A 22,818-nucleotide genomic window follows, 5' to 3' on the forward strand; every position below is an offset into this window, starting at 1 on the left:
ACACAACCCGTCGAAAGGGGAGGGGGCCGACTGCTTCCAAATAGAGCACATTTCATTCATAATATTGTAAATCCAAGCCCTTTATATATTCATGATTTGAATCCTGGGTTGTGTGAAATCTCAGAAATAAACCCTAGACAAAGTGAATCTGTGAACTAAGGTGTTGGTCTATTAGATCATGTTGTGGTGATCCTCGGGTTGAGGGATGGGTGTTCATACTGGAGTGCAAAATTAAAACCAATGTAAGATGGACAAGAAAAGTTCAAAGCCATCAGGTGCTCAGTTTAGAAAAAAGAGAAAAGAAGAGGAGGAGAAACGAGCAAAAGATGCAGGTAAGCAGATGTGTCATTGGATAATGGCAGGTCATCCTGAAGAATCAGAATCAGAATACTTTATTAATCCCTAAGGAAATTATGTGGGTTACAGTTGCTCCAAGAAGAAATGGTAAAAATAGTAACAGTAACAGACTAAACTCCAAACAATACATTATGTTACAGATTTTAATATTAATTAGTCATTGTTAATTGTTGATTTGTCCCGTTCTCATAGTATGACGAATTATGATGGCTGTTTGGTAGCCGTTTGCATACTATGCATATTCTCTCTCTCTTCATATGTGTGTGTACAACAGTTTTATGTTAATGTACAATCCTTAATATGTTTTGTGTGTGTGTGTGTGTGGGGGGGGGGGGGTGGATCTGCGCTTGACAGTGCAGCCTAGGCGGAGTAGTCAAATGCAGATTCACTGAGCGCAGGGCAAGCTAGCGAGACAGAAATTAAGCTCTCGTTGCAACATGGCAAATTGAACCTCCCCCACCCTCATTCAGATCTGGCGTTTGGAACTATTTTGGTTTTCATGTGACGTATGACCCTGAAGGTACGTCATGGACAAAAGTAAAACAGTATGTCGGATGTGCCACGCAATGCTCAATTACATTGGTGGGAACTAGTGTGTTAGCGCAGTTAGCTCGTTAACGTGTTGACGCCATCCAGCCCCATGCACAGGGCGGTCTGCGGTAGCTCGTTAACGGAGATTTGCCCTGTTGTGGCGTTAACGTCACTTCAACGAGATTAACGCTGACAGCACTAGTAGTGGGAACACAACGAATATGACTGCACATTTACTCCGACAGCATCCTAGTGCAAAGACAAGTGGAAGCAGACAAAAACAACAAGCATGCATGCTACAAACTTTACCCGAGTCATTTAGACAGCCTTTAGCACATGATTCTCCTTATGGGGACCTGATATGTTTAATATGCTGCTGAGAGTATACCCCAGAAGAAGCGTATAGTATAGCTTTTATTTTGGAAGGAGCCATTTCTCTGTAATAAAACTCTCTTTTCCAAAGATGAGCGATTTCTCGATCAGATAGATTTTTTTTTTATTACTTTGTTGTTTCAGCAACATTAAATTTAAAAACTGTACTTTTGAGTTTAAATATATATTTATAATTTTAATAAATGACAAATTAAAAAGGCATGAACATTTTTTTTGTATCGAAAAAATATCAAACCGTGACACCAAACTATCCAACCGAACTGTGAATTTTGTGTATCGTTGCACCCCTAATATATATGTGTGTGTGTGTATGTATGTATGTATGTATGTGTATGTGTGTATATATATATATATATATATATATATATATATATACACACACACAATTCAGAAGGAAAAGAAAGTACAGCCACCTTAACTCTCTGGCTCTTTTCCATTAGACAAAAAGCCTTTGTCAAGATCAACAATGAACTGTAATTTTGAGTTCATGCCTTCACAGCTTCACCATTCTAGCTGGAATCGATGTGCAATTCAGTTGGAGCATTCATGATTACACCATGTCCTGGTAAATAACAGTGTGCAACATGTTTTTCACTGGTTTACTGTAAACGTGACCATTTTAAGAAGAATGAACTTTAAAGGTCAGGACTATGCTGGTGTTAAAAATATTGTCTTCTTATTTTAGAAAAAGTTTTAATGGAGTTGCTGAGAGTGGATGAGAGGAATTAGGTTGATCAGTAATTCTAAATTGCCCATAGGTGTAAATAGTTGTCTGTTTCTCTGTGTTAGCCCTGCAACAGACTGGCGATCTGTCCAGGGTGTACCCTGCCTCTCACCCAGTGGTAGCTGGGATTGGCTCCAGCCCCTCCTGATGACCCTGATGAGGATAAGGAGAAGAAAATGGATGAATGGACAGTGTGAGAGAAAGTTAAAATAAAAATTCAATAATGTGGGTGACAAAACTCATAATAATAAAACAAGGAAATAAATCAGCATATATGCAATTTAAAAAAGATAAACACACCCTTGCATCATTAACTTGAGGCATTAAGGACTACAAGCAGACCAACTAAAAGGTAATTTGGCTGAAGTCCTAGTCATATGGGACGTCAAAATAAAACAGACTACAGCAGCTTACAAAGTGTTCCTTTTTAAAATCCATGTGCAAACCAAGAAACTGGGAAAGCTACATGTAACTGTCAGTGGTGTTAGATGCCTCAATCTGCTAAAGGATGCAATATATTAGAGATGGAAGAGATAGAGAAGAAATAGGGGAGGCATGATTAGATAACTATCACCAGCTGCGCCAGCCAGCCTCCCCTGGCATTACTCATGAACCCACTGCACCTCTCCTGCAGCTGATCCACAGACCACACCCCACCATCATAATATGGTACTTTAATTTAATGCCACCTTTTCAACAAATGCAACCAAAGTTTAGGATCGTGCTCCAGTTCTCTTGTTTTTCATGCTGCAGTTATCTGATCTTTTCGTTAGTCAGAAGTCCAGAATTTGTTTATTTAACTAGCATTGATGCTAGTGAGTTAGAAGCTCTTTTGTGAGCATCCTTTTTTGTAAACGTGTACCTTTTGATATGCAAGACAGTATTTCCTGATTTCTTTCTTTTTTCCTTTACGGTCTTTTTGCTTACCCTTTTCCCGTCAGATTTAAATTAAATAAGGATTGATTACTTGTGATAAGCAGCTGTCGGTTGTCTGATAAAATCATCGCTCTTGATTAGCTGAAATGGCTTGTCTAAGCACAACATCAAGGGCCTATTTGTACTGTCACATCCAAATATTACACCATGTCTTCAGAGGACATCTGTGATGTGTCTGTCATGGAGAACAGAATCATGAACTGGAGGGATGAACCCTGGAGAGAGATCAGACTGAAACGACTAAGCAGAGCACACTGAACTCAGCAGGGAAAGACTCCCCAAGTTTCACCTCCAGACAGGATGAGACGTAGTTGGCAGGCAAGAAATGGAGCAAAACCTTTGAATCACTTTGAGGAACATTTGAACAGTTTTTACGCTCAGGTTTGAAGCTGGTTTTAGATATAATCATGAATATAAAATGCTGTACTATTTTAATATTGTGTTACTACTGAAAGGAAATGAGTACTATTATTCTTTGTTACCCTTCTTAACAAGAGAGTGCAGAACAACAGGTGTAACTGGTCCTCAGGTATTCATACATTGAAGCATCTTTGTATATATCTGTGCCCAAGACATTGCTATTGTTTAGAATATGCAATATATCAAACTACTACAATACTACTCTTTCATAATTTATAACTTCATAAAAAAGTTGCATATTTTTCTAAAGCAATTGGAGTCTGCATCAAATTTTAATGGCTTCATCTATTGCTCATGCTCTACCTCCATCAAGTTTCAGGAAATTTAGCTAAGCATTTTTTCCCCAATCTTATCTTGCTGAAAGACAAAGAGAAAGATAAACATACAAAAACAGAAGAAAATGACTTTTCTGTGACGGTTCTGGGAATCGACTCTGTATTTGTAAATCATTTGTTATTAACAAGATTTAAATGCAAAGCGGGTGTTCTTATCAGTTTCTCAACACAAGAGGGAATGTTTCATTCTCACAAATGTTATCACAAAGTAAAAAAAGACTCTACAGAGGTAGCAGTAGGAGGTGTGGTATTTCATCAACAAGAACCACACTATCATAATGAAAATAACAGATAAATAATAATAACTAGCTAAGCCAAAGGCTGCATTTTGAAGTAGGCCTCAGTGGGGCCTGGCATCTGTGAGAGAGGATGACAAATAAAGAATGAGGAAGGGAAGAGCAAGAACGAACATATATGCCAGCATTTACATGCCTATGATGGGAAGAGGAGTGTTTCAAGTGTGAACCTGCTTCTCAACTTCATATGAAACAATGTGAATAAACAACTGTCAACAATATAGTGTGACATAACAGACATAAATGGCACAAGATGCAAGTTATTCTCTGAGAAGTTTGTTATAAAACAGCATTTGTATGGTGCAGCACAGGACAACACTAAGCAGTGACCTGCATAAAGAGCCTTAGGCAACTGTCAGAGTGTCAGACTTTACCTTGTAACCACTGAGCTGCTGTGCAGAAATTTGGCAATGAAAAACATAAAATGTAACAGCCTGTCAGTAAAACCACAAGCCATGATGGTGATGAAACGGTGAACAAAATATTAATTATACCTATTATCTTGATGATAATGTTCCTTCATATAAGGGAATCATGATTTCACTACACACAATAGTTTTATTTTCCCTCTGTGCGTGCAGAAGTCTGGTGAATTACATTTATGTCTAGGAAACATTTTTAAGTAAAACCGGGGAATGACAAAAATCCTAAAAACTTTTTTGTGCCATGTAAAATAAATCCGTTTGCATGACTGGTTCGTCTTTCATGTGGGATGTTTTACAGGGTGAAAAAAGTTAGAACTACTACTACTGAAATGAAGATCACAAGCACACATACACATGCACAGGGCTACATCAGGGTTTTTAAAAACAGTAATGTCCTTGACACAGAGCTGAATACAGTCACTATTAAGTAAAAAAGTGAGGATAGTTTATTGTAACGTAACCAGGACGTAATGATAAAATCAAATGATTAGAATAGTAATAATTAAAGGTAAGAAAAAATAATGAGTCTGTAGTATAAAAATGTTGCCATTTCCAAAAACATAAGGATATGCATGTGTTGAGCAAGTGAGGGATGAAATCACTATCTGACCAATCAGATCTTTGGATATAGTGCCACAATTACTGCATTATCCCTCAGACCTCTTAACGTCCCTCTTAGACCTCTATATGCAGAAAACTATTTACCAGATTAGTGCAAATGCAAATGCTAGGGATGCAAGGGGTGCACTGGTACTTACACCCTCACTCAACATGAAATAAGCACACTAAAGTGAATTAAGGGTGGCCTGGTGGTATTAAGTGTCATATTTTAGTTCTAAATCAAATTAAAAAAATAAAGAAAAACATATAGATGTGGATATTTAATGCAAATGCACATAAAGTATGTGTGCAAAATGATCAAAAAAGTTTGTAATTCAATCCATAAAATGCACAATACCTGATTTCTGTTTCAAGTTAATCTCTCTGTGGACCTCTACAGCACTACCACCATACCTGCTTTATTTGGATCCTTGGAAACATTTTCTTTTTTTCCTTATGACTAGTTTCAGCCATCATGTCAAGGATCATCACTGATGTCGAGAGCTTGGTCACCATGTGTGGGCCAGAGGGCAAATAACAGTCTTCTGTGTAAGGGCCCAAAGGCAACATCAGGTAAGCAGGATTCTTGTTATTTTCTGTAACATTCACAGGGCTATACAACATGTGTGTGTGTGTGTGTGAGAGGAAACTTAGCGCAAACAACCTGAATTGTGACATAAGACCTCATGTCTTTGTAGCTCACCACGCACTGAAAAGGCAGGAGGTTTTTTGCTATTTTTTTCTGTAAAACACAAGGAGAACCGCATATGCACAAAGACCAAAATCTGCACGCAAATGATTGAGTGCAGAGAAGATGAAAGAAAGAGGAGTCTGGTGTTACACGACAATACATGCAGCACCTTTTTTGCCCAAAGCTCAACATTTAGCCACCGAGATCGCATTATCTAGCATCTAACAATATTACCTGCACACACAATTTACAATCCCTTTGCACCAACTTGGATTGAATTATTCTTCTATTATTCATTTCAGCCTATTTCTTGGGTGCACTATTGTGTTTGTGGGTGTTTTCAGGCAAACATAAAAACAAACATCTTAGAAAATCAAAGTTTTTTCTTTTCAATTTCTTAAAAATGAGACAGACCTGAGTTTTTAGATATATAAATTTACATTACATTATGGCCTCAGCCCAGCAACCAGACCCTAAACTTCAATAAGTAGTAAAGGCAGAATGATTTGCAGCATTTTAGCTTTCATTTCTAGCTTTACATGTTTCTACAGTAATATCACCTTGGTGATTGTGTTTATTTTGTGTTCACATGTAAAAACTAAAACAAAGAACAAAGATTGATGTGGGTCCTCAGGGATTTGTGTTGGTGTATTGAACTGTAGGTTTATATTGTTAACTGGTAATTGCGTGACAATATATTTCAGGTCATTTTACAAGTAATGTGAAAGTAATGATTAGTGTAATGAATTACTTTTCTATTATTATAATTTTAATATTATTTTTATTTAATTTTTATTATAATTTCCACTGAGCTCACTGCATGATGTTTGGTATTGTTAGATTATCTCCGGCAAGTTTGGACTTAATCTTCTCATCCTTTCACAGTACGATACAGGTAAAAAGTTGAAGGATTTTGTGCACATATTTAATTAAATTTGCAGTTCATTTAAAATCTTTTTTTGAATGCAGTGTCAGCACCTTATACACAGCAGTGCAGGGTGGTGCTTTTTATACTGTGGCTGCTGGTATAAATGGTTCATTTTTCATTGCATTCACTGTCTCTTATTAACCCCGATTCTTTTGTCCCCGTGATAGAACAGAGAAACCCGACTCATAGTGTGTTAAAACATTTATATTTCTTTTTATTCAATCATCTTCCGGAAGAGAGAGACCCCTGCACATCCCAAACGCCAGTTGCAGGATCTCTAACATTAGAATCATAAACTGTGCCTCATATAGGTTTTATTTTGGTACTTTACACGTCACACAGTTTCAAACATTGCTTATATGGCAAAGTTCCTCTTTTCTGTGTCTTATCTATTAATATGCCTGTGCACTTAAACTGGCTGAGTACTTTGTGAGTCAAAAGTGGCCTTGCTCTACAAGCCTTCATTATTAAAGTACATAAAACAATATAATAGGAAAATAAGGATACTAAGGATATTGATTTCATGACACTCTTCAACAATGAGACCTCTGGCCACGGTCCACTAATATGGTGTTTATAACACCACCCAGTTCTCCTGCTTTTTTTGTGATTGTCCAGTAAAAGTGTTGAATTATCATACTATTACAAAAGACATACATATGAAATTAATGCATATTGAATAGAATTTAAATGTTATTATAAAAAGCAAAACTTCTTGCTTTGATCATGCCTCCAGTACACAATTAGTAAAAAAAACCAACAACCCCAACATAGATCATTGAAATGGAAAACAGTAACACAATTTGTTATATGTATAAAAAGATAACATATTTGTCAAAATTATTTCAACACTGAGCATTTTAAAAAATATGCTGTAAAATTTTACGTCAGTAATGCAGCACTCACTATACAATAAAAAGATCCAAGAAACAGTGCAGTTACGCCAAAAAATTATCAGACAAATAGAAAAAACAAAGAAAAAGTGTAGAAAAGTAGAAATTCTTAAAAAAAAGACTTGATTTTAGATATATACATTTACATTGCAACACATAGACAGTAAAGTTTTTGTACTTTTTCAGAAAATTAAAATTTAAACCTTTGACTTAAACATAAAATCCAACTTCAGATATTGATTTTTAAAATCTTGTAAGAATTCAGAATTCTTGCCTATTGACACAACTCTTGTTTGTTTTCTATCAGCACTCTTCCAACTGTCTGAAACTCAAACGCATACCAGTTCAGCACATTGCCTGCTGTGAAGCTCAGATTATTCGAGTAGTTCTGGATCTCACAGGAGGAAAGGGTGTGGTCCCACATGTGGACATCGGACATCATGCCAACAAAGGACTGATTGATGTCAAATCCCCCACCATGGGTATCCTGTTCCTGAGAAATGCCAAAGAGTTTAATTAGAAGATGTATTGTGTTCCTCTGGTGGATCACTAGCGATGACCTTTCACAAGACATTCATGTAAACAATTCCCAGATTTTTAATCAGTCTGATATCCATTGTGAAGTGGCAGATCAGATAGTGTCAAATGTGCTAGTAAGCTGTAAGCTCAATTCATTCTAAGGAATGGGTCACAAAATGCAATCAACAAATTTGTGAACACACGTTTGGCCAACAGTGTAGTTCATCAAATTGTTTCTATGCTTTTTGTCCAGTAGTCATAAAACAATATCTACTCATCTGGATTCAAGGAACAAACAGTGCTTCCAATTTGATAAAGCATCATTCAGTTAATATCTAGAGGTGTGAGTTGGTTGCACAAGTCAAAGTACAAATCACTCATAACGCACTTAAGAGAATGCAATACGTGTCACTCTGGCAGCACAGCTATTTTGTTATATTTTCATATTTTTGATATACCTAACTGTATGGTCTCAAGCAAAATCATCTACATTTAGACATCAGTCAAGCTGCAATCACTGGCTAAAAACAGTTTGGTGATATCACTGACACATCTTTAAATTGTATGATCTAATAAACTTTGAGTATTTCATTTATGTGTTTTAGTATTCAAATGTATAATTTCTTCTAGCCCCAGAGTATATTATACATATATTGGAGACAGTGTAGTACAGAAATGTCTGGAGTCTCTAGGATCATAGCAAATGGCAACTGTAAGAAATATTAAATTTGGTCACTGGGAAAATGTGAAAAAAAAGTTTAGTGTAAAATACATCAAACACTTTTTTCAGCACTTCCAGATTACAGGTAAAACTCTTGAAAACATGTAGCCCACAAAACATACTCTAAATATAAAGGCTCTTATGCCGCAATGAACCACATGTCCATGAACATGAACAAATGGATCAAAATTTGAATTTGTATTATATTTGTCAGTGTCTGTTTGTTTGAAGATAAAGTAAAAGTTTGCCACGTGTGGTGCTTTGTAAAGGTACCTGTCCTAAGACAATGATAATGGGTCCATTGATGTTGGATCCAGAGCTGGTGAATTTTCTACTTGAGGGGACTCCATCGACCCACAGCTGCATGAGTCCAGAAGTAGCGTCCCAAGTGGAACAAATAGAATGCCATGTGTTCAACTTGTAGGCAATCCCTTCAACTGTATTCAACTTGCCCCTGGCCCACAGGTCAAATAAGCCATTTGCAGCTTTCTTGAATATCAGGAAGTTATTGTCAGCAGAGGGTGTAGCCAGAGAGAACAAGGAATGGTCTCTATTGAGGTCAGTAAAGGACCTAAAAGCAGTGAAAAATGGATTTAATAGTCTGATATGCAGTAGTTACATGTTTCTTTATTTAATTCAGTTTGTTTATTTAAAAATACCTGAAACACACGGTTATAGCCTTCAGATCGTTTCCTGATGTAGTCATCCTCACATGAGCTGTATTGGTTTGTTGTGGGAAGGTGAATATTTTATTTGCCAGATCTTTAAAAAAATAGAGAAACATATGAATATTGCAAATAGAAAAGGAAGTAATAAGCAGCATACTATAATAAAAATGAATTAATAAAAAAATATTTGAGAAAATTTAAAATCAAAACAGAAGAATGATTTTTGTTGAAGCTGTTTGTCTTTACGGCAAAGTTTGCCCTCCACAGAGCATCAGCACTAGTGCAGCTAATGCTTCACAATACAACAACACTTCACATTCACATTAAATATTAACTATAGGAATTCTGTTCCTGAGAAATGGCCGAGAGATGAATTAGCAGGTGTATTGCACTGTTATGTATTTTTTCACTCTTATGTTTTTATGACAGATGACAAAAAGTCTCAGAGAAGAATAATAAGCTTTTTTGGAAAACATATTGCAGACATGCAATGATTTATGCAATATGATTTTTCATTGATGCAATATTTTATCATTACCAATGCACATTCAAATTAAATGTATACAAATTTAATTGGTAGTGAAAATGTTAAATGCAACCTTTAAAAGCTTGAATTTTCCCTCCATAATACCTGCCCATATCTGTGTGCCCTGAAACATTCTAGCTGGAAACTCAGATTATTGCATATTTATTTTTGCCATCGTTTGATTATTTCTGACAGATTTGGAATTCATCCCTGCCTCTAACACTAAGTATCAAATGTATTTTAAAAAAACAATTACAATAATAGGTATAGAATTTGAAAGGAAGGAAGATTGGTTTAGCCATAAGTTTTGCCAAGTGAACGTATGGTGTGGTGTTTAAACGTATTCTGTCTCTTGTCATCGTAAGCTGTGTGGCAGGCAATGTATGGACGCAAATGCAGGACTGAGATGGAGTATTAAACCTAAAGGTGGCAGTTTTTATTCACTGGCAGAAAAGGAACTTAGAAACACAATACTTGAGCACTAGAAAATAAAACCAAAACTCAAACTAGGAAGGATGATCTAAACTGTGAGTTCATGACGAGACCAAGGGAAGCGAAATTAGAAACACTAACATGAGATAGGACCTTCAAAGTAAAACAGGAAGCACACGACAGGCACAGACTTGACACTGAGCTAAACCTACACTGAACACGAGGACACAGGAACAAAACATAAGAACCAGAATTTACATAACATAGAAGAACTTGAGAGCTAGAAATACAAAACTAGAAGTCATAAGCCACCATGATGAAATCCAAGACCAAAAATAATAATACAAAAAACTGAAACACCGGGTCACTGACCCAGGACTGTGACATCTATTCCTGCTTTCCTTTTGAATAAGGATGAAGGAGTTGGTATATATCTAAAATGGTAAACATGGACACCTCTAATGTTAGTATTTATCACCACAGTAGACTACACACTCTAAGTCTAATACACCTTCATTGTTATTTATTTTGGTTGCATATGTTAAATACTTAATAATTAAGATAAATAAAAAAATAAAAGGTACTTTGAGGGATTGCAGTGCACGATGTCAGCATCACCAGTAGAAGCACCAGCAGCATCTACAAAGACATACAAACATACCAATTCACATTGTTTATTGGTACTGGTGATACAAACAAATCTGATGTCACTTTCATCATCTGCACCACAATACAGGTAAAAAACGGAAGGATTTCTGCACATGCAATACATTTAGTTTCAATATGAAAATTATATCTTACCTTGGATACAGTGTCAGGATAGAGCCTTCTATACTCTGGGTCCTTTTGTGAATGGTTTGTTTTTTAACAGTGCAGAATGGTTCCTTTTATACCATGGCTGCTGCTGTAAATGGTAAAATTTTTTATGGGAGTCATTGTTTCTGTAAATTTCCATGTCCCTACTTCCCGCACGTGTGTTTACAACTTACGGGATTAGGAATCTGAAAACTTCCCCTTCACGCCTACAACGAAGTTTGAATCAACAGTCACTAACATTCATGTCTTTGGGTTATAGAAATAAGTTAGAGTATGCGGAGTAGAGTTTGTTTTGACAATCTTGTCAATCATAAGTGACACAAAAGTGTGCATTTCATTCTTACAAATGAAACAGAGAAGAAAAAGGGGTACGTATCAATACATTACACACAAAGCCCAGCTTTGAAAACTCCAAAATATGTAATAAAAAATGCAATATACGCTTTAAAACCATTTTTATTGTGTAACATATTAATAGTATAGATTGGAAAAATTCTTTACATTGGGCATAAAATTGGTATTAACAGGTTTGCTTGTCTTCTATCAACACTCTTCCTGTTATCTGAAAATCCAGAGCATTCCAGTTCAGCACATTCCCCAGAGAGAAGCTCAGCTCATCTGAGTAGTTCTGGATCTCACAAGAAGACATGGTGTAGTCCCACATGTGGACATCAGATATCATGCCAATAAAAGACTGATTAATATCAAATCCTCCACCATAGGAATCCTGTTCCTGAGAAATGCCAAAGAGTTGAATTAACAGTTATATTGCACTGTTTCTGACTGACACAATGTCACAAATAAGGAGAATGAGAATATTTGGAAAACATAAATAAATAAATGCTGTGAAATTTAGAAACATTTTAATTATATAACATAATAATAGTATTGTTTGTCCAAGATACAGTGGCTTGGCTTGTGAACTTTTCCACTTTTTGTCACATTGTCACTCTATTTAGTCATTAGCACTTATCAGGCAATGTCTATGGCCAACTGACTGCACTCAGACCAAAGGGGGCTGAATAATTACGCGACAAACACGTGTGAGCTGTGTTTGTCGTTTGGAATCATGTATGATTTTCGTTCCACTTCTCACGTGTACACCACTTTGTATTGGTCTTTCACGTGGAATTCCAATAAAATTGATTCATGTTTGTGGCTGTAATGTGACAACATGTGGGAAAGTTCAAGGGGGCCGAATACTTTTGCAAGCCACTGTAAGTAGTCTGAGTCACCTTAGCATAGTACATAAAATGGAAATGGGGAAATCTAAAGCAATGCTGATCCCAAAAATACTAAAACCAAACCAGGAAAAAATGCTTCACTGGAAGTTTGGAGCTGCACTCCTTATGGATATCAGCACAGGTTCCAGACAAGTATTGTCAGGTCTTATACTCTTTTTGTTAAATATAAAATTGTGGTTTTCACTTTAATTCATGTCTTTAATATAAAGTGAACTTGAAGCACTAGTATGTTGGTTACAGATCCAGAGCTTCAGCCTGTTTCCCCATCGCTCTGTGCTAAGCTAACATAATTAACCTCTCAGACCAAATCACTGTACTTTATCTAATATAGCAACTGTGCACCAGTCACAGTGGTGTTTGAACTGTACCTGTCCTAAAACAATAGACATGGGTTCAGTGATGTTGGATCCAAAGCTGACGAATTTCCTGCTGGAAGGCTTTCCATTTACCCACAGCTGAATTATTCCAGAGGTAGCATCCCAAGTGGAACAAATCGCATTCCACGTGTTCAGCTTGTAGTCTTGCAATGCAAATTTAGCATTTTTGTCCCTGGCCCACAGATCAAACAAATCACTTTCATCTAGTTTGAATATCAGAAAGTCATTGGAAGCAAGCGATGTTGCCAAAGAGAAAATAGGGTGGCCTCTTCTGAGGTCTGTAAAGGATCTGTAAGCAATGACAAGACACTGACATACATGATGATGCTTATGATTATGATGATGATGATGATTATTACTATTTGATTTTGCATATTCAACATCACCTGAGACAGACAGTTACAGCACTTAAATCTTGTTTTGTTGTTAACAGCTTCGTGTGAGCTGTGTTTGTCGCTTCTGGGAAGGTGAACATTTTACTTTCCAGGTCTTAAAGGAATTAGAGAAATAAATTAATAACATGATCAGTAACTTTCCGTGATGCTGATAACCAGACCAGATTTCTCGCACCTAGTGTTTAATGACTTAATACATAAATTTACTTTGAGGAGTGGCAGCACATGTTGTCAGCGTCACCAGTAAAAGCAGCAGCGCCATCTGATACAAAGAAAATACAATAATTCAAAACAAACATTGCTCAAATGTTCACCTTTCAACTTTAGTATGGAAATAAGGTGTCTGTCATTTAAGGCAACCTGCTACAATATATAATGCAGGCAGAAAAGTTTTTAAACTTTTGTGTGGAAAGCATTAATTTAATTTGCCATGTGTATCACGTCTTACCTTGAATTCAGTCTCAGGAGGTTGTGTTGCATGAGGCCAGCGAGGGAGTGAGTTTTATAGTGGCAGTGTTTGTTAGTGAAAATAGGTCTTCTTCATTGAGGTCATTGACTCAGGGTTTGTTCTACCCTTAGATCAAGAACAAAGCACATTTTGTAATATTACCTCTGTAAACAACCTCTGGATTTTAAATCAAACAATCAACATGACTGGAGTACAGACTTTGATACAAGGGTTTTTTCCAAAGTGTTGCATTAACTTTGTAGGAATTTTAACCATTCTGATTAATTGCCCCCCAATTTTAACTTAAAACTAACAGGACACTTGACTGAAAGGCAATTTCATAGCAATGTGAGCTCTGTTGGTTTGGTATTTCATGAAAAATGAAGCAGATACAAGATCTGAAGTTGATTCAAATTGTGCCTTTTTTTGTGCATCTCCAGACCATCATCAGGCTGAAAAACTCAAATTAACCTAGTGTGCCGCATTAACAGAAAGAAGAAAAGTATGGAAAAGGAGAGAAACAGCTCACGATCTGAAGCATACAGTACCATATCATCCGTCAAACATTGTTGAGGTAATGTAATGGCATTGGGATGTATGGCTTCCGGTGGAACCAGGTCACTAGTAATTATTGATGATGTGCCTGCTGATAGAAACAGCAAGATGTTTCTTGCTATATTCTTTGCTCAGATTCAAACAAATGCTACAAACCTGCAGAGAAAATGGATAACGACCCACTGCATACTGGCATAAGCAACATATTCCAATGGGATATTTTTCAACGGCCAAGCCACTCACCTGATCTCAACGCAACTACTTTCCAGGTACTGAAGATAAATGATGGCAGAGCATCTTAAGGCACAAAATGCAGCATATGGTCGTATTCATGCGTCCTAGACCTCAGGCAGTCATCGAGTGCAAATCGAGGATCAATGTTAGTCAGCTTGGTGAATTTGAGTTAAATAGTTATTTTCCTTTGGATAAGTGGAATAGAATGAATGGATGGAAAGTTGCTTTTCTTTCAGCTTCAGACCAGACTCAATCCCATTCTTTGTTAGCTAGATGCTAATTTTGCTTGCCTGGTGTTTGGTCATGAGTAGGTAGTGTTGAGTGGTTTTATTTCGTTTTGTTTTGTTTCCCTTTTGTGAAATGGATGAATTTACATTTTGTAAACAGTAATGACGCAGTGCAGCGATGTAACAGTGTTATTACAAATAGTTTGACTAAGACATGATGCCGGCATATGTGTGGTTCAGGTGCTGTGGTATCACCTACTTTATAATTGCTTCCTTAAAGGCCTCAAACTCTTACAGTGAATTACAAAAAGAGAAAGCGTTTCAGAAAGAGCTTTAGCACACTTAAGCAAATGTATAATTAATGTTAGTCAATTCTCTAAAATCCTATCAAAGAATTAAGTGTTGTACTTGGACTTGTTTTGTTACTACTGGGGAGGCCTGGGCAGGAGATCCCCGGACCAGCATCCAAAACCAGTAATTTAATGTTCTCATTAGGCTGAAAGTCTCAAATTTTCTCAACCAATTTTAAATGGAAGAACAACTTGCTACCACAGAACAGCAGACCCGTAACACTTAATAGACATTTTGATATACCATGTCATTTACTCATTGAATACTATATAGTTTGAATTTTTGTGAAGGAAAAAAGATGTTAAATGTAAAATCCATCAGTTTACTGCACTCGGTGACCTTTTGCGCTCGACTGCACTAGGATTTATAAAAGCTATAGTAAAAATAACGTATTACGATGTCATTCTAACATCTGAAACATGTGGGTCACATTTTCAAGTCTCTGAAAGGATGCTTCACATGACATTGTGTATTTACTGCTCTAATTATAATGGCTGAGAAGAGGTATCTTCTCCAATGAAAAGTGAATTCCATAGTCCTCTTTCTATGTTACCATAAAGCTTGGGAGTCTGAGTTAGTCAGATTAAATTGATATTTTCTAAAGTTCTTTTCCCTCCTTTGTATGACCATAGACAGTGAGTCCAGTAACACAGAGGCATTTTGTACAAAAGTGCACCATTGAAAGATCCTGTTATTTTGTCTAACTGAGATCTCTTTATGGCCACTATGGGCAAGAGGAAGCAGCTGAAGTAGCAATATTACTTTAAAACAATATTATTTTATATCATTGAAATGAGCATTATCTACCCTGTGAAACAAAAGTAGTTCAGTGTACTTTTGCTTCAGTGAGGACTTGGCTGTCATTTTTTCCCTCTTTTCTAGACACACAAATGAGTTGTGTTGTTGTCATATCTCAGTCTAAAACAGTCTATAGAAGTATATGATAGAAGCATCTTTAATAGTTAGATGCATGTCTTCTCTGAAACATTAAACATTTTAAAAGCTGCTCTACCAAAGATATGAATCAAATTTATTATCTCTTTCTTCACAATATGGAAATGTTTTTGACCAACCTCCATTTATCAGTAACTTCGTCCTTGTGAGCTGCCAAAATTCCCGCTAATCCACTCTGATATTTATGTTTGCCAAAGCTTCATTATCTCTGACATGCCTTTGGACATTGGACTTGTTTACTTAGCCTGATGACCTCCTTGTTAGTGCACAACAAGTCAGTGAATTTATGGAGCAGCCAAAAGTCAAAATACAGTCTATAAGACAATAGATATACAATTATGGACAACCTGTATAATTTATCTATTGCTGTTGCTGTAGGAGGCATGGGTTTAAGATCTAGTAATGTTAGTTTCATCCTTAAATTAAACCACTAAGCAATAACAAGCATTAAAACTTAACGCATCTAAATCCTGCACACAATTTTCATCAGCATGAATTTTCTTTGAGTTTCATTTTAATATTTATCTTCTGTACTTTTAGGACTGGCAGCAATGATGCCAGCATCAACAATAGAAGCCACAGTGCCATCTAATACAAAGACTCATATTACAAATCAAACATTGCTTAGATTTTTAATATTTAACTTAGAAATAAGTTTTCTGCAGCTCAGGGCATCCTGCGACAATGTATAATACAATATTATATATTATATAAAATTTTATTATCTATATGAGTAGTTTCATGGCCAAATCAGATCTGTTTATTCAATATTTCATGTCAGATTTAGCAGATAAAAGATCTGGAGATAATTCAAAGTGTTAAACTTGTAATTTGGTAGCTTTTTCTTGTATCTTATGACCATCATCAGGGTGAAAAATAAAACAAACCTGCTGCACACTAAATGCCAAAAAGCCTGGAAGACAATTGTTAAGAAACTACAATCTCAATGAAGCAGATATATTATTTTTAAAGTCTGCAATCAAGCTAAACCTTCCTGAGCGTAAAAACAGAGTTTACAAAGTGCTAACAACTGGTTACACTTGGAACAAAAATGGCTGAGTAGACTTTGCCAGAAAACATGTAAAAGAGCATGCACAGGAAACAAATCTTTGGACAGATTAAACTAAATTTAACTTGACTTAATTAGTTTTTCAGTTTCCAAAGACAAAACTGACGGCTGAAAAACCCACAAACAAGCAGCAAGTGAATGTGGCTGCTATAAAGGCCTTGAAGAGCATCTAAAGCCAGGAAACACAACATCGGATGATGTTCATGGGTTCTGGATTCCAGACACTAAAGAATTTTAATCCTGTTATCATATTAAAACAATCCTTATATTAGTTTGATAAACTTCCTTTGAGCCTCTGAAAGTGGGAGACTGTAAACAAAGCTGTAAGTCCTACTTTGGTCACCAGTTGCATTACAGTTTGGTCCAAACTAAAATATCTTACGCACTTTATAGCATTATTGTGTCCTATTTAATTCCAGCCAGTGCTAAGTTACATGTAAGAAATGCAAATTTACTGTTGAATTTATATATTTTTTATTTTTTAGTGGAAATGCAGAAGGTCACTAACACTAAGAATCGGGCCTTCAAGAGGTTCTCTTTAGTTCCCAACAAAAATATCAAAAATAGAGGTGATTGGTGAGTTGTTTTTCTACCAGAGCTGATATTCTGCAGTCATTTACAGATCAAGTCTCTGTACTTTCACTTTGATTTTGGACGCATGAAAGGCAGAAGTAGTTTTATTGACTTTTATTGACAGTTAGTATTTGTTTGGCTGAAGAACGACCTGCACTGCAAAAGTCCACGTGAGTGCATGTTTTTCCCTAATTTTATTATCAAAGCACTTGTTTGCTCCTGCATGTGCTCCTTGGACTTGTTTACTTACACTCATTGATCGTTTGAACATTTGAACTGTACATAGCAACACAATTTTCATGGCAATGCCATTTCTGTATTGTAAATACATGAAGATTTAATAGATGTGTGCGTTAAACAGCTCTATGGTAATCTAAAAACACTTTTATGTGTTTTGTCATGTTTGATCTAAACAAATAAAACAAACACAGCTATCAGTGTTCTTACACAGTGTGTGTTCATCTGTGAGTTTCACGGATTGCACCACTGTCGGGCATCTGTCAAAAAGGAACTACTCACATAAACAATAAAAATCCCAGAGTCTTCTGTGTATATGGTATAGGTCCATTTATATATTTATACTGCTATCCAGCTAATGTACATATTTATTTAAGTATTCATAAAATTACACAAATAGTACTTGAACGATCTGATTATTTTTTTAAAAAGCCAAAACAAGGGAAAAAAACTGCATTTATCAGTTTTGGCCAGTAGAGGGCGACATCTAAAACACCACCTTTTAGATTAAGTTGAAATACTTAAGTAGAGATGCAGTGTTTTCAGATTTAATGGAGAAGTGTGGACTTCTCTGTCAATTGCACTTTGTGACGCAGTGCTGATGGTGATATTTTGGGAAAAAAAAAAAAGCTTCTTCTTTTTTCTTTTTTTTTTTTACATTTTATTGTCATGCACAGAAGTCACTGACTAGAAAAACATTTATAGCACAAGTTGATGAATTGTCAATTTATTGTTCATCTTTACAATAAATTTACAATTAGAAATTCGTAAAAAAAAAATTATTTTTTATATTTATGCTCACCAGTTTTTGTTCTCAATGTTGTTCATGGATTAACCAACATGTAACTTAATCACAGCGACCAGTGTAACGCTTTCATATGATCATCGTAAAAGGGTTTAAAAAAAATCATCAAATATTCTTTATGATGGACATAAAAACAAAGTAGTTTTTTTGACCAGATTTTTGACTTTGTAATTTTCTAATTAGTGACACGTCATGAGTTTATTTTCTATCAGTACTCTATCTATGATCTCAAATTCCAGTGCGCTCCAGTTCAACACATTCCCTGGCGTGAAGTTTAGTTCATCCACATAGTTTTGAATTTCACAGGAGGAAAGGATGTGATCCCACAAGTGGACGTCAGACATCATGCCAACGAAAGACTGCTTAATGTCAAATCCGCCACCGTGGGAATCTTGCTCCTGTAAAGAATGCAGTGTTTGAGATACAATAGATTAAAACTACATTGTACATTATAGTACATATAGTACATTATTAGTATATACAGCGTCTGACTGACTCTAAATAAGTATTTATAATTTATCAATAAAACATGTACCTGTCCTAAAATTATTATAACAGGTCCTACGATGTTTGTTCCAGTGCTGACAAATTTCCTAATCGAAGGTAGCCCATTAAACCAAATCTGCACCAGTCCAGACTCAGAGTCCCACGTGCTGCAGATAGAGTGCCACATGTTTGGCTTGTAGTCTCGTCCTCCAAATTCAGCTTTCCTGTCCTTGATATGGGGCTCAATCTCTTTATTTGTACCATCCCAGAAGATCAGGAAGTCATTGGAATGAACAGGTGTAGCCATAGAGAACAAAACGTGGTCTCTTTTAAGGTCTGTAAATGATCTGTAGGCATGGCAAAGGATGACTTATTTCACAGTCAGAGATACAGTTGCTTCTTATAGGAAATGTTTACATATTCATTGCTACCTGTGACAGAGTGTTAAAGAACTTAAATCCAATCTCGACGCATTCAGCCTCACATGAGCTCTGTTGGATTCCAGTGGGAAAGTGAACATTTTACCAGACAAATCTGAGAAGAGAGAAAGAGGAGGAAACTTTTCAAGTGGCTTTCCTTTTTTTATGAAAAAGGAAAATGCAGGCAATTATGAACACAGAGAAGCATATGCGCGGGGTCCTGCCAACACTCAGATTTAACAAGAAATTAATACGATTAATAAGAAAACTTAAAAAGAAGGAAATACTATATTTTTCTCAAAGGTTTTCAATGAGTCAAATTCACATGAAGCCAGAAAGAAACAACATTAAAAATACAAATTTTAAATTTATGTAAATCCTTTTTGTTTCTCAGTCTTGTTACAAAGATTGGCTAGAAATTTTAATAACATTATTAAAAAACAAAGTATCATTAAAAGTGAATAAGAAATTACATGAACATCGTAGAAATCTGCTGTTGTATTCACTTTGTTCAGAAAAAAAACAAAACAAAATACCTTGAGGTCTTGCAGCACATGCTGTCAGCATCACCAGTACAGGGAACAGCTTCATCTAATACAAGGCAAAAAAATCACAGCACAAATTATACTTAATTATATAAATGGAACTTTTTTGAATTATTCTCAAGACTAGTGATACCAGTTTACTGCTTGTTTTGGATTCTTACAATAAACAATAGAAGCGTAAATTATCTACTTCACCTGTATTGCTCGTTGTAAAAACAAAAATGAAAGAATGAAGTTTACGCTCTTACACATGCCAGTTTTGAATGTCTCAACTTACCTTGAAATCTGTGTCTGGTACTGTCTGTGCAGCAGTTGTGAATGTTGTGAAAGTTTGAGTTTTATATACTTCTTCCCCATTTCTGGCGGTTTCTCTGTGTCAGTGTGTTCACTTCCTTCATCCACTTCTTCTTTTTTCATACTTTTTTCTTTTTTCCTGTAATCTGCAGTATGCTGATAATTCTACAGAGCTGAAGGTCAGTTCAGTTGAAACTTTCCTTGGTTTGTACTAATACTCAACTAAACCATGAACTGAGTATGAACGGGAGACTAATGAGCTCAAAACGTTTGACTAAGGGAAATAAAACAGTGAGATATGAAATTATTATGGAAAATTCTCAAAGTGATGCCTAAGAGTTGTAGCTGATGCTACACTGTATAGCTAACAACACAATAAGGCCACATTTTTGGGGGCATATATATTAAAAAATCTAATGGCATACAGGACCACAGCTATTACTTGCTTATATAAGCTACTTGTTCTTTCATCTTCCTCACTGTTTGATGGCGTGATTGTGGACAGAAGAGGGACGCCTGCTGTAGTTCTCTGTCTTGCTGTTTTATAACATGTCCTTTGTTTGCATAGAGCTGTCATTGGTAAATTCAAAGTTAACATTGTACATGATAGTTAATGGTTATTCTGTATTACACTAAGGCATTTATAATGATAATAATAATGTAATGAACAATGGTACTGATAATAGTTCAGTTTTCAACATTCCAAAATATTAGACTAATGATCATGTAATTATTTCTGCTGTCATACAAAGAGTGAAATTGACTTCTCTTGTGCATTTTAAAGTACCTTGCATTTGATAAGCTAATGTTGTGGTGTAATTGCTAATGTTTAACTGCCTAAATTGATGTGTTTTAGTGGTTTTTTAATTACATAGCAATAACAAGTGTGGATGAGGCCAGTGCAGACACTAATGTTACCTGTCTGTAATCAGTAAAAGCAGGTCTGAGATGTGACGCTGATCCTCAGAGCTCTCCAATGGCATAAGCAACTGATTGTGACAACAAGGAAAGGCGATGCAGGGGCCAGGGGGTGTACGGCATTGCAGAATTATAAAAACACAATTGTTGGGCATTATATGCTTTCAATTAGGAATTGATGCCATGGGACAACTTTGAAATTAAAATGTAAAATTATAAAATAGACACACGTGGGGGAAAAAACCTTCCTGCCCAAAGGGTCAGGTGCTTGAGCACCACCTGGGGTCTATCTGTGCATGTGCCTGTTCAGCACTCTTTCTAAAGTCTGGAACTCCAGTGCCCTCCAGCTGATGGTATTCCCAGGTATGTAGCTATTTTCTTGTGGATGTCACAATAAAACAAACAAAAACACACAATCCCTCACATGGACATCACACATCAGTACCAACAAGCACTTGCTTTATTTCTAGCATCTTGCAAAACAGAAGGTAATTGGTGTTTTGAGTATTTACTTGGAAAGCATCAAATAAGTGTTAAGTGTTGATGTCATGGTCCTGAATCTTTGACCCAGCATTTTGATTTTTATTGTGCATTTTTACCTTAAGAAGATGATTTAAGTTTGAGCTTTGTGCGGTTTACTCTTGAGTCTCTAGTCTTGTTTGACATTGTTAGGTTGCTTTTGGTGTTTTTTGTTTTGTCCTCATCGACTTCTGTGAAAGTCGGCCTCGTCTCCGTGTTTACCTATGTTTACCCATCTCTCTGTCTCTGTGTGTCCCTCTCTCCTTCTCTGTTCCTCAGCCCGGTCATATCCCACTGTCTAGTTCACATGTCTTAGTCTGGGTCTTAGTGTGTGTTACTTCCTGTCTTATTTTGAAAGTCTCTTGTCCTGCGTGTGTTATGTTTTGTTTTGCCTCTCCTGTGTATTTAAGTCCTCAGTTTCCTTCTGTTTCCTATCATGTCGTCAGTCTTCATGTCAGTCTTGCCGCTGAGTTTTCTCTGCGCTGTGTGCTCTGTTTCATTTCTTGTGTCTAGCTTAAAGTTCTGTGTATGTGGTTCATGTCTTGCCAGGGCAAGACTTTGTATTTTGTATTTTCATTTGTAACTCCCAGCAATAAAACTGCCTCTTAGTTTATATTTTGTCTCTGGAGTCCTTTAATTGCTTTATTACATGTTATCATTACCAGAGATAGCATTCCTTGGACTGTCCTTATTAGATGGTGTTATAAGGGCACTCCTTCATATCCTAACTGGCTCAAGTAAGTTGTTACCACTTCACCTGTTTATGGATAGGGCAAAAAGTTCAACTTTGACTGACACCACCAGTGGTGGCATAACTGATAAGGGCCATTTAAAAGGCAACTTCATGAGACCTGAAGGTTTTTATCTCAGTGTGATGGCTGCACTTACAGCCACACAGTGGTAATACCCACCATGTTAGTGTAGAGGCTTATAAGTAACATTGCATTCACATTTGTC

General features: G+C 36.2%; 3 protein-coding genes across 7 annotated transcripts; all 3 read right to left on the reverse strand.

Annotated features, from left to right (window-relative positions):
• Positions 1-6,831: 6,831 nt before the first annotated feature.
• On the reverse strand, positions 6,832-11,578 carry LOC102777874 (serum amyloid P-component-like). Of its 3 annotated transcripts, none has more exons than XM_035912322.2 (5): positions 11,385-11,578; positions 10,980-11,299; positions 9,429-9,531; positions 9,043-9,340; positions 6,832-8,022 (listed from the first exon to the last, which is right to left on the reverse strand). In XM_035912322.2, exons 2-5 carry the CDS (start codon positions 11,032-11,034, stop codon positions 7,804-7,806), a joined length of 675 nt encoding a protein of 224 aa, XP_035768215.1. In that variant the 5' UTR covers positions 11,035-11,299; positions 11,385-11,578; the 3' UTR covers positions 6,832-7,803. The 3 variants fall into 3 exon arrangements, with proteins under 3 accessions (XP_035768215.1, XP_035768214.1, XP_087704293.1); XM_035912321.2 differs by having other exon boundaries at positions 10,980-11,034; positions 11,197-11,578; XM_087848167.1 differs by lacking the exons at positions 10,980-11,299; positions 11,385-11,578 and having other exon boundaries at positions 9,429-9,915.
• A 71-nt stretch (positions 11,579-11,649) lies between these two features.
• LOC102777590 (C-reactive protein-like) lies at positions 11,650-13,766 on the reverse strand. 2 transcript variants are annotated; one of them, XM_006801350.2, is made up of 5 exons: positions 13,676-13,766; positions 13,435-13,489; positions 13,219-13,321; positions 12,824-13,121; positions 11,650-11,944 (listed from the first exon to the last, which is right to left on the reverse strand). In XM_006801350.2, exons 2-5 carry the CDS (start codon positions 13,487-13,489, stop codon positions 11,732-11,734), a joined length of 669 nt encoding a protein of 222 aa, XP_006801413.1. In that variant the 5' UTR covers positions 13,676-13,766; the 3' UTR covers positions 11,650-11,731. The 2 variants fall into 2 exon arrangements, with proteins under 2 accessions (XP_006801413.1, XP_035768216.1); XM_035912323.1 differs by lacking the exon at positions 13,676-13,766 and having other exon boundaries at positions 13,403-13,466.
• Positions 13,767-18,439: 4,673 nt separating this feature from the next.
• LOC102777299 (mucosal pentraxin-like) lies at positions 18,440-20,516 on the reverse strand. Of its 2 annotated transcripts, none has more exons than XM_035912298.2 (5): positions 20,326-20,388; positions 20,122-20,176; positions 19,598-19,700; positions 19,216-19,513; positions 18,440-19,078 (listed from the first exon to the last, which is right to left on the reverse strand). In XM_035912298.2, exons 1-5 carry the CDS (start codon positions 20,380-20,382, stop codon positions 18,860-18,862), a joined length of 732 nt encoding a protein of 243 aa, XP_035768191.1. In that variant the 5' UTR covers positions 20,383-20,388; the 3' UTR covers positions 18,440-18,859. The 2 variants fall into 2 exon arrangements, with proteins under 2 accessions (XP_035768191.1, XP_087704294.1); XM_087848168.1 differs by lacking the exon at positions 20,326-20,388 and adding an exon at positions 20,408-20,516 and having other exon boundaries at positions 18,442-19,078.
• Positions 20,517-22,818: the final 2,302 nt, after the last annotated feature.

This window comes from Neolamprologus brichardi, chromosome 11, assembly GCF_056152115.1.
Source record: "Neolamprologus brichardi isolate AB-2024 chromosome 11, ASM5615211v1, whole genome shotgun sequence".
Taxonomy (NCBI): domain Eukaryota; kingdom Metazoa; phylum Chordata; class Actinopteri; order Cichliformes; family Cichlidae; genus Neolamprologus; species Neolamprologus brichardi.

What these genes read in the sequence shown, in the direction of transcription:
- LOC102777299 (XM_035912298.2), bottom strand. Translation starts at nt 20,382, where the DNA reads ATGTGTAAGAGCGTAAACTTCATTCTTTCATTTTTGTTTTTACAACGA. An exon ending in TTTTACAACGAGCAATACAG is followed by an intron (nt 20,177 to 20,325) that starts GTGAAGTAGATA and finishes GCCTTGTATTAG; the next exon opens with ATGAAGCTGTTCCCTGTACT. An exon ending in ATGTGCTGCAAGACCTCAAG is followed by an intron (nt 19,701 to 20,121) that starts GTATTTTGTTTT and finishes CTCTCTTCTCAG; the next exon opens with ATTTGTCTGGTAAAATGTTC.
- LOC102777590 (XM_006801350.2), bottom strand. Translation starts at nt 13,489, where the DNA reads ATGGCGCTGCTGCTTTTACTGGTGACGCTGACAACATGTGCTGCCACT. An exon ending in GCTGTAACTGTCTGTCTCAG is followed by an intron (nt 13,122 to 13,218) that starts GTGATGTTGAAT and finishes CATTGCTTACAG; the next exon opens with ATCCTTTACAGACCTCAGAA. An exon ending in TGTCTATTGTTTTAGGACAG is followed by an intron (nt 11,945 to 12,823) that starts GTACAGTTCAAA and finishes GGCATTTCTCAG; the next exon opens with GAACAGGATTCCTATGGTGG.
- LOC102777874 (XM_087848167.1), bottom strand. Translation starts at nt 9,592, where the DNA reads ATGCTGCTTATTACTTCCTTTTCTATTTGCAATATTCATATGTTTCTC. An exon ending in GCTATAACCGTGTGTTTCAG is followed by an intron (nt 9,341 to 9,428) that starts GTATTTTTAAAT and finishes CACTGCTTTTAG; the next exon opens with GTCCTTTACTGACCTCAATA. An exon ending in TTATCATTGTCTTAGGACAG is followed by an intron (nt 8,023 to 9,042) that starts GTACCTTTACAA and finishes GGCATTTCTCAG; the next exon opens with GAACAGGATACCCATGGTGG.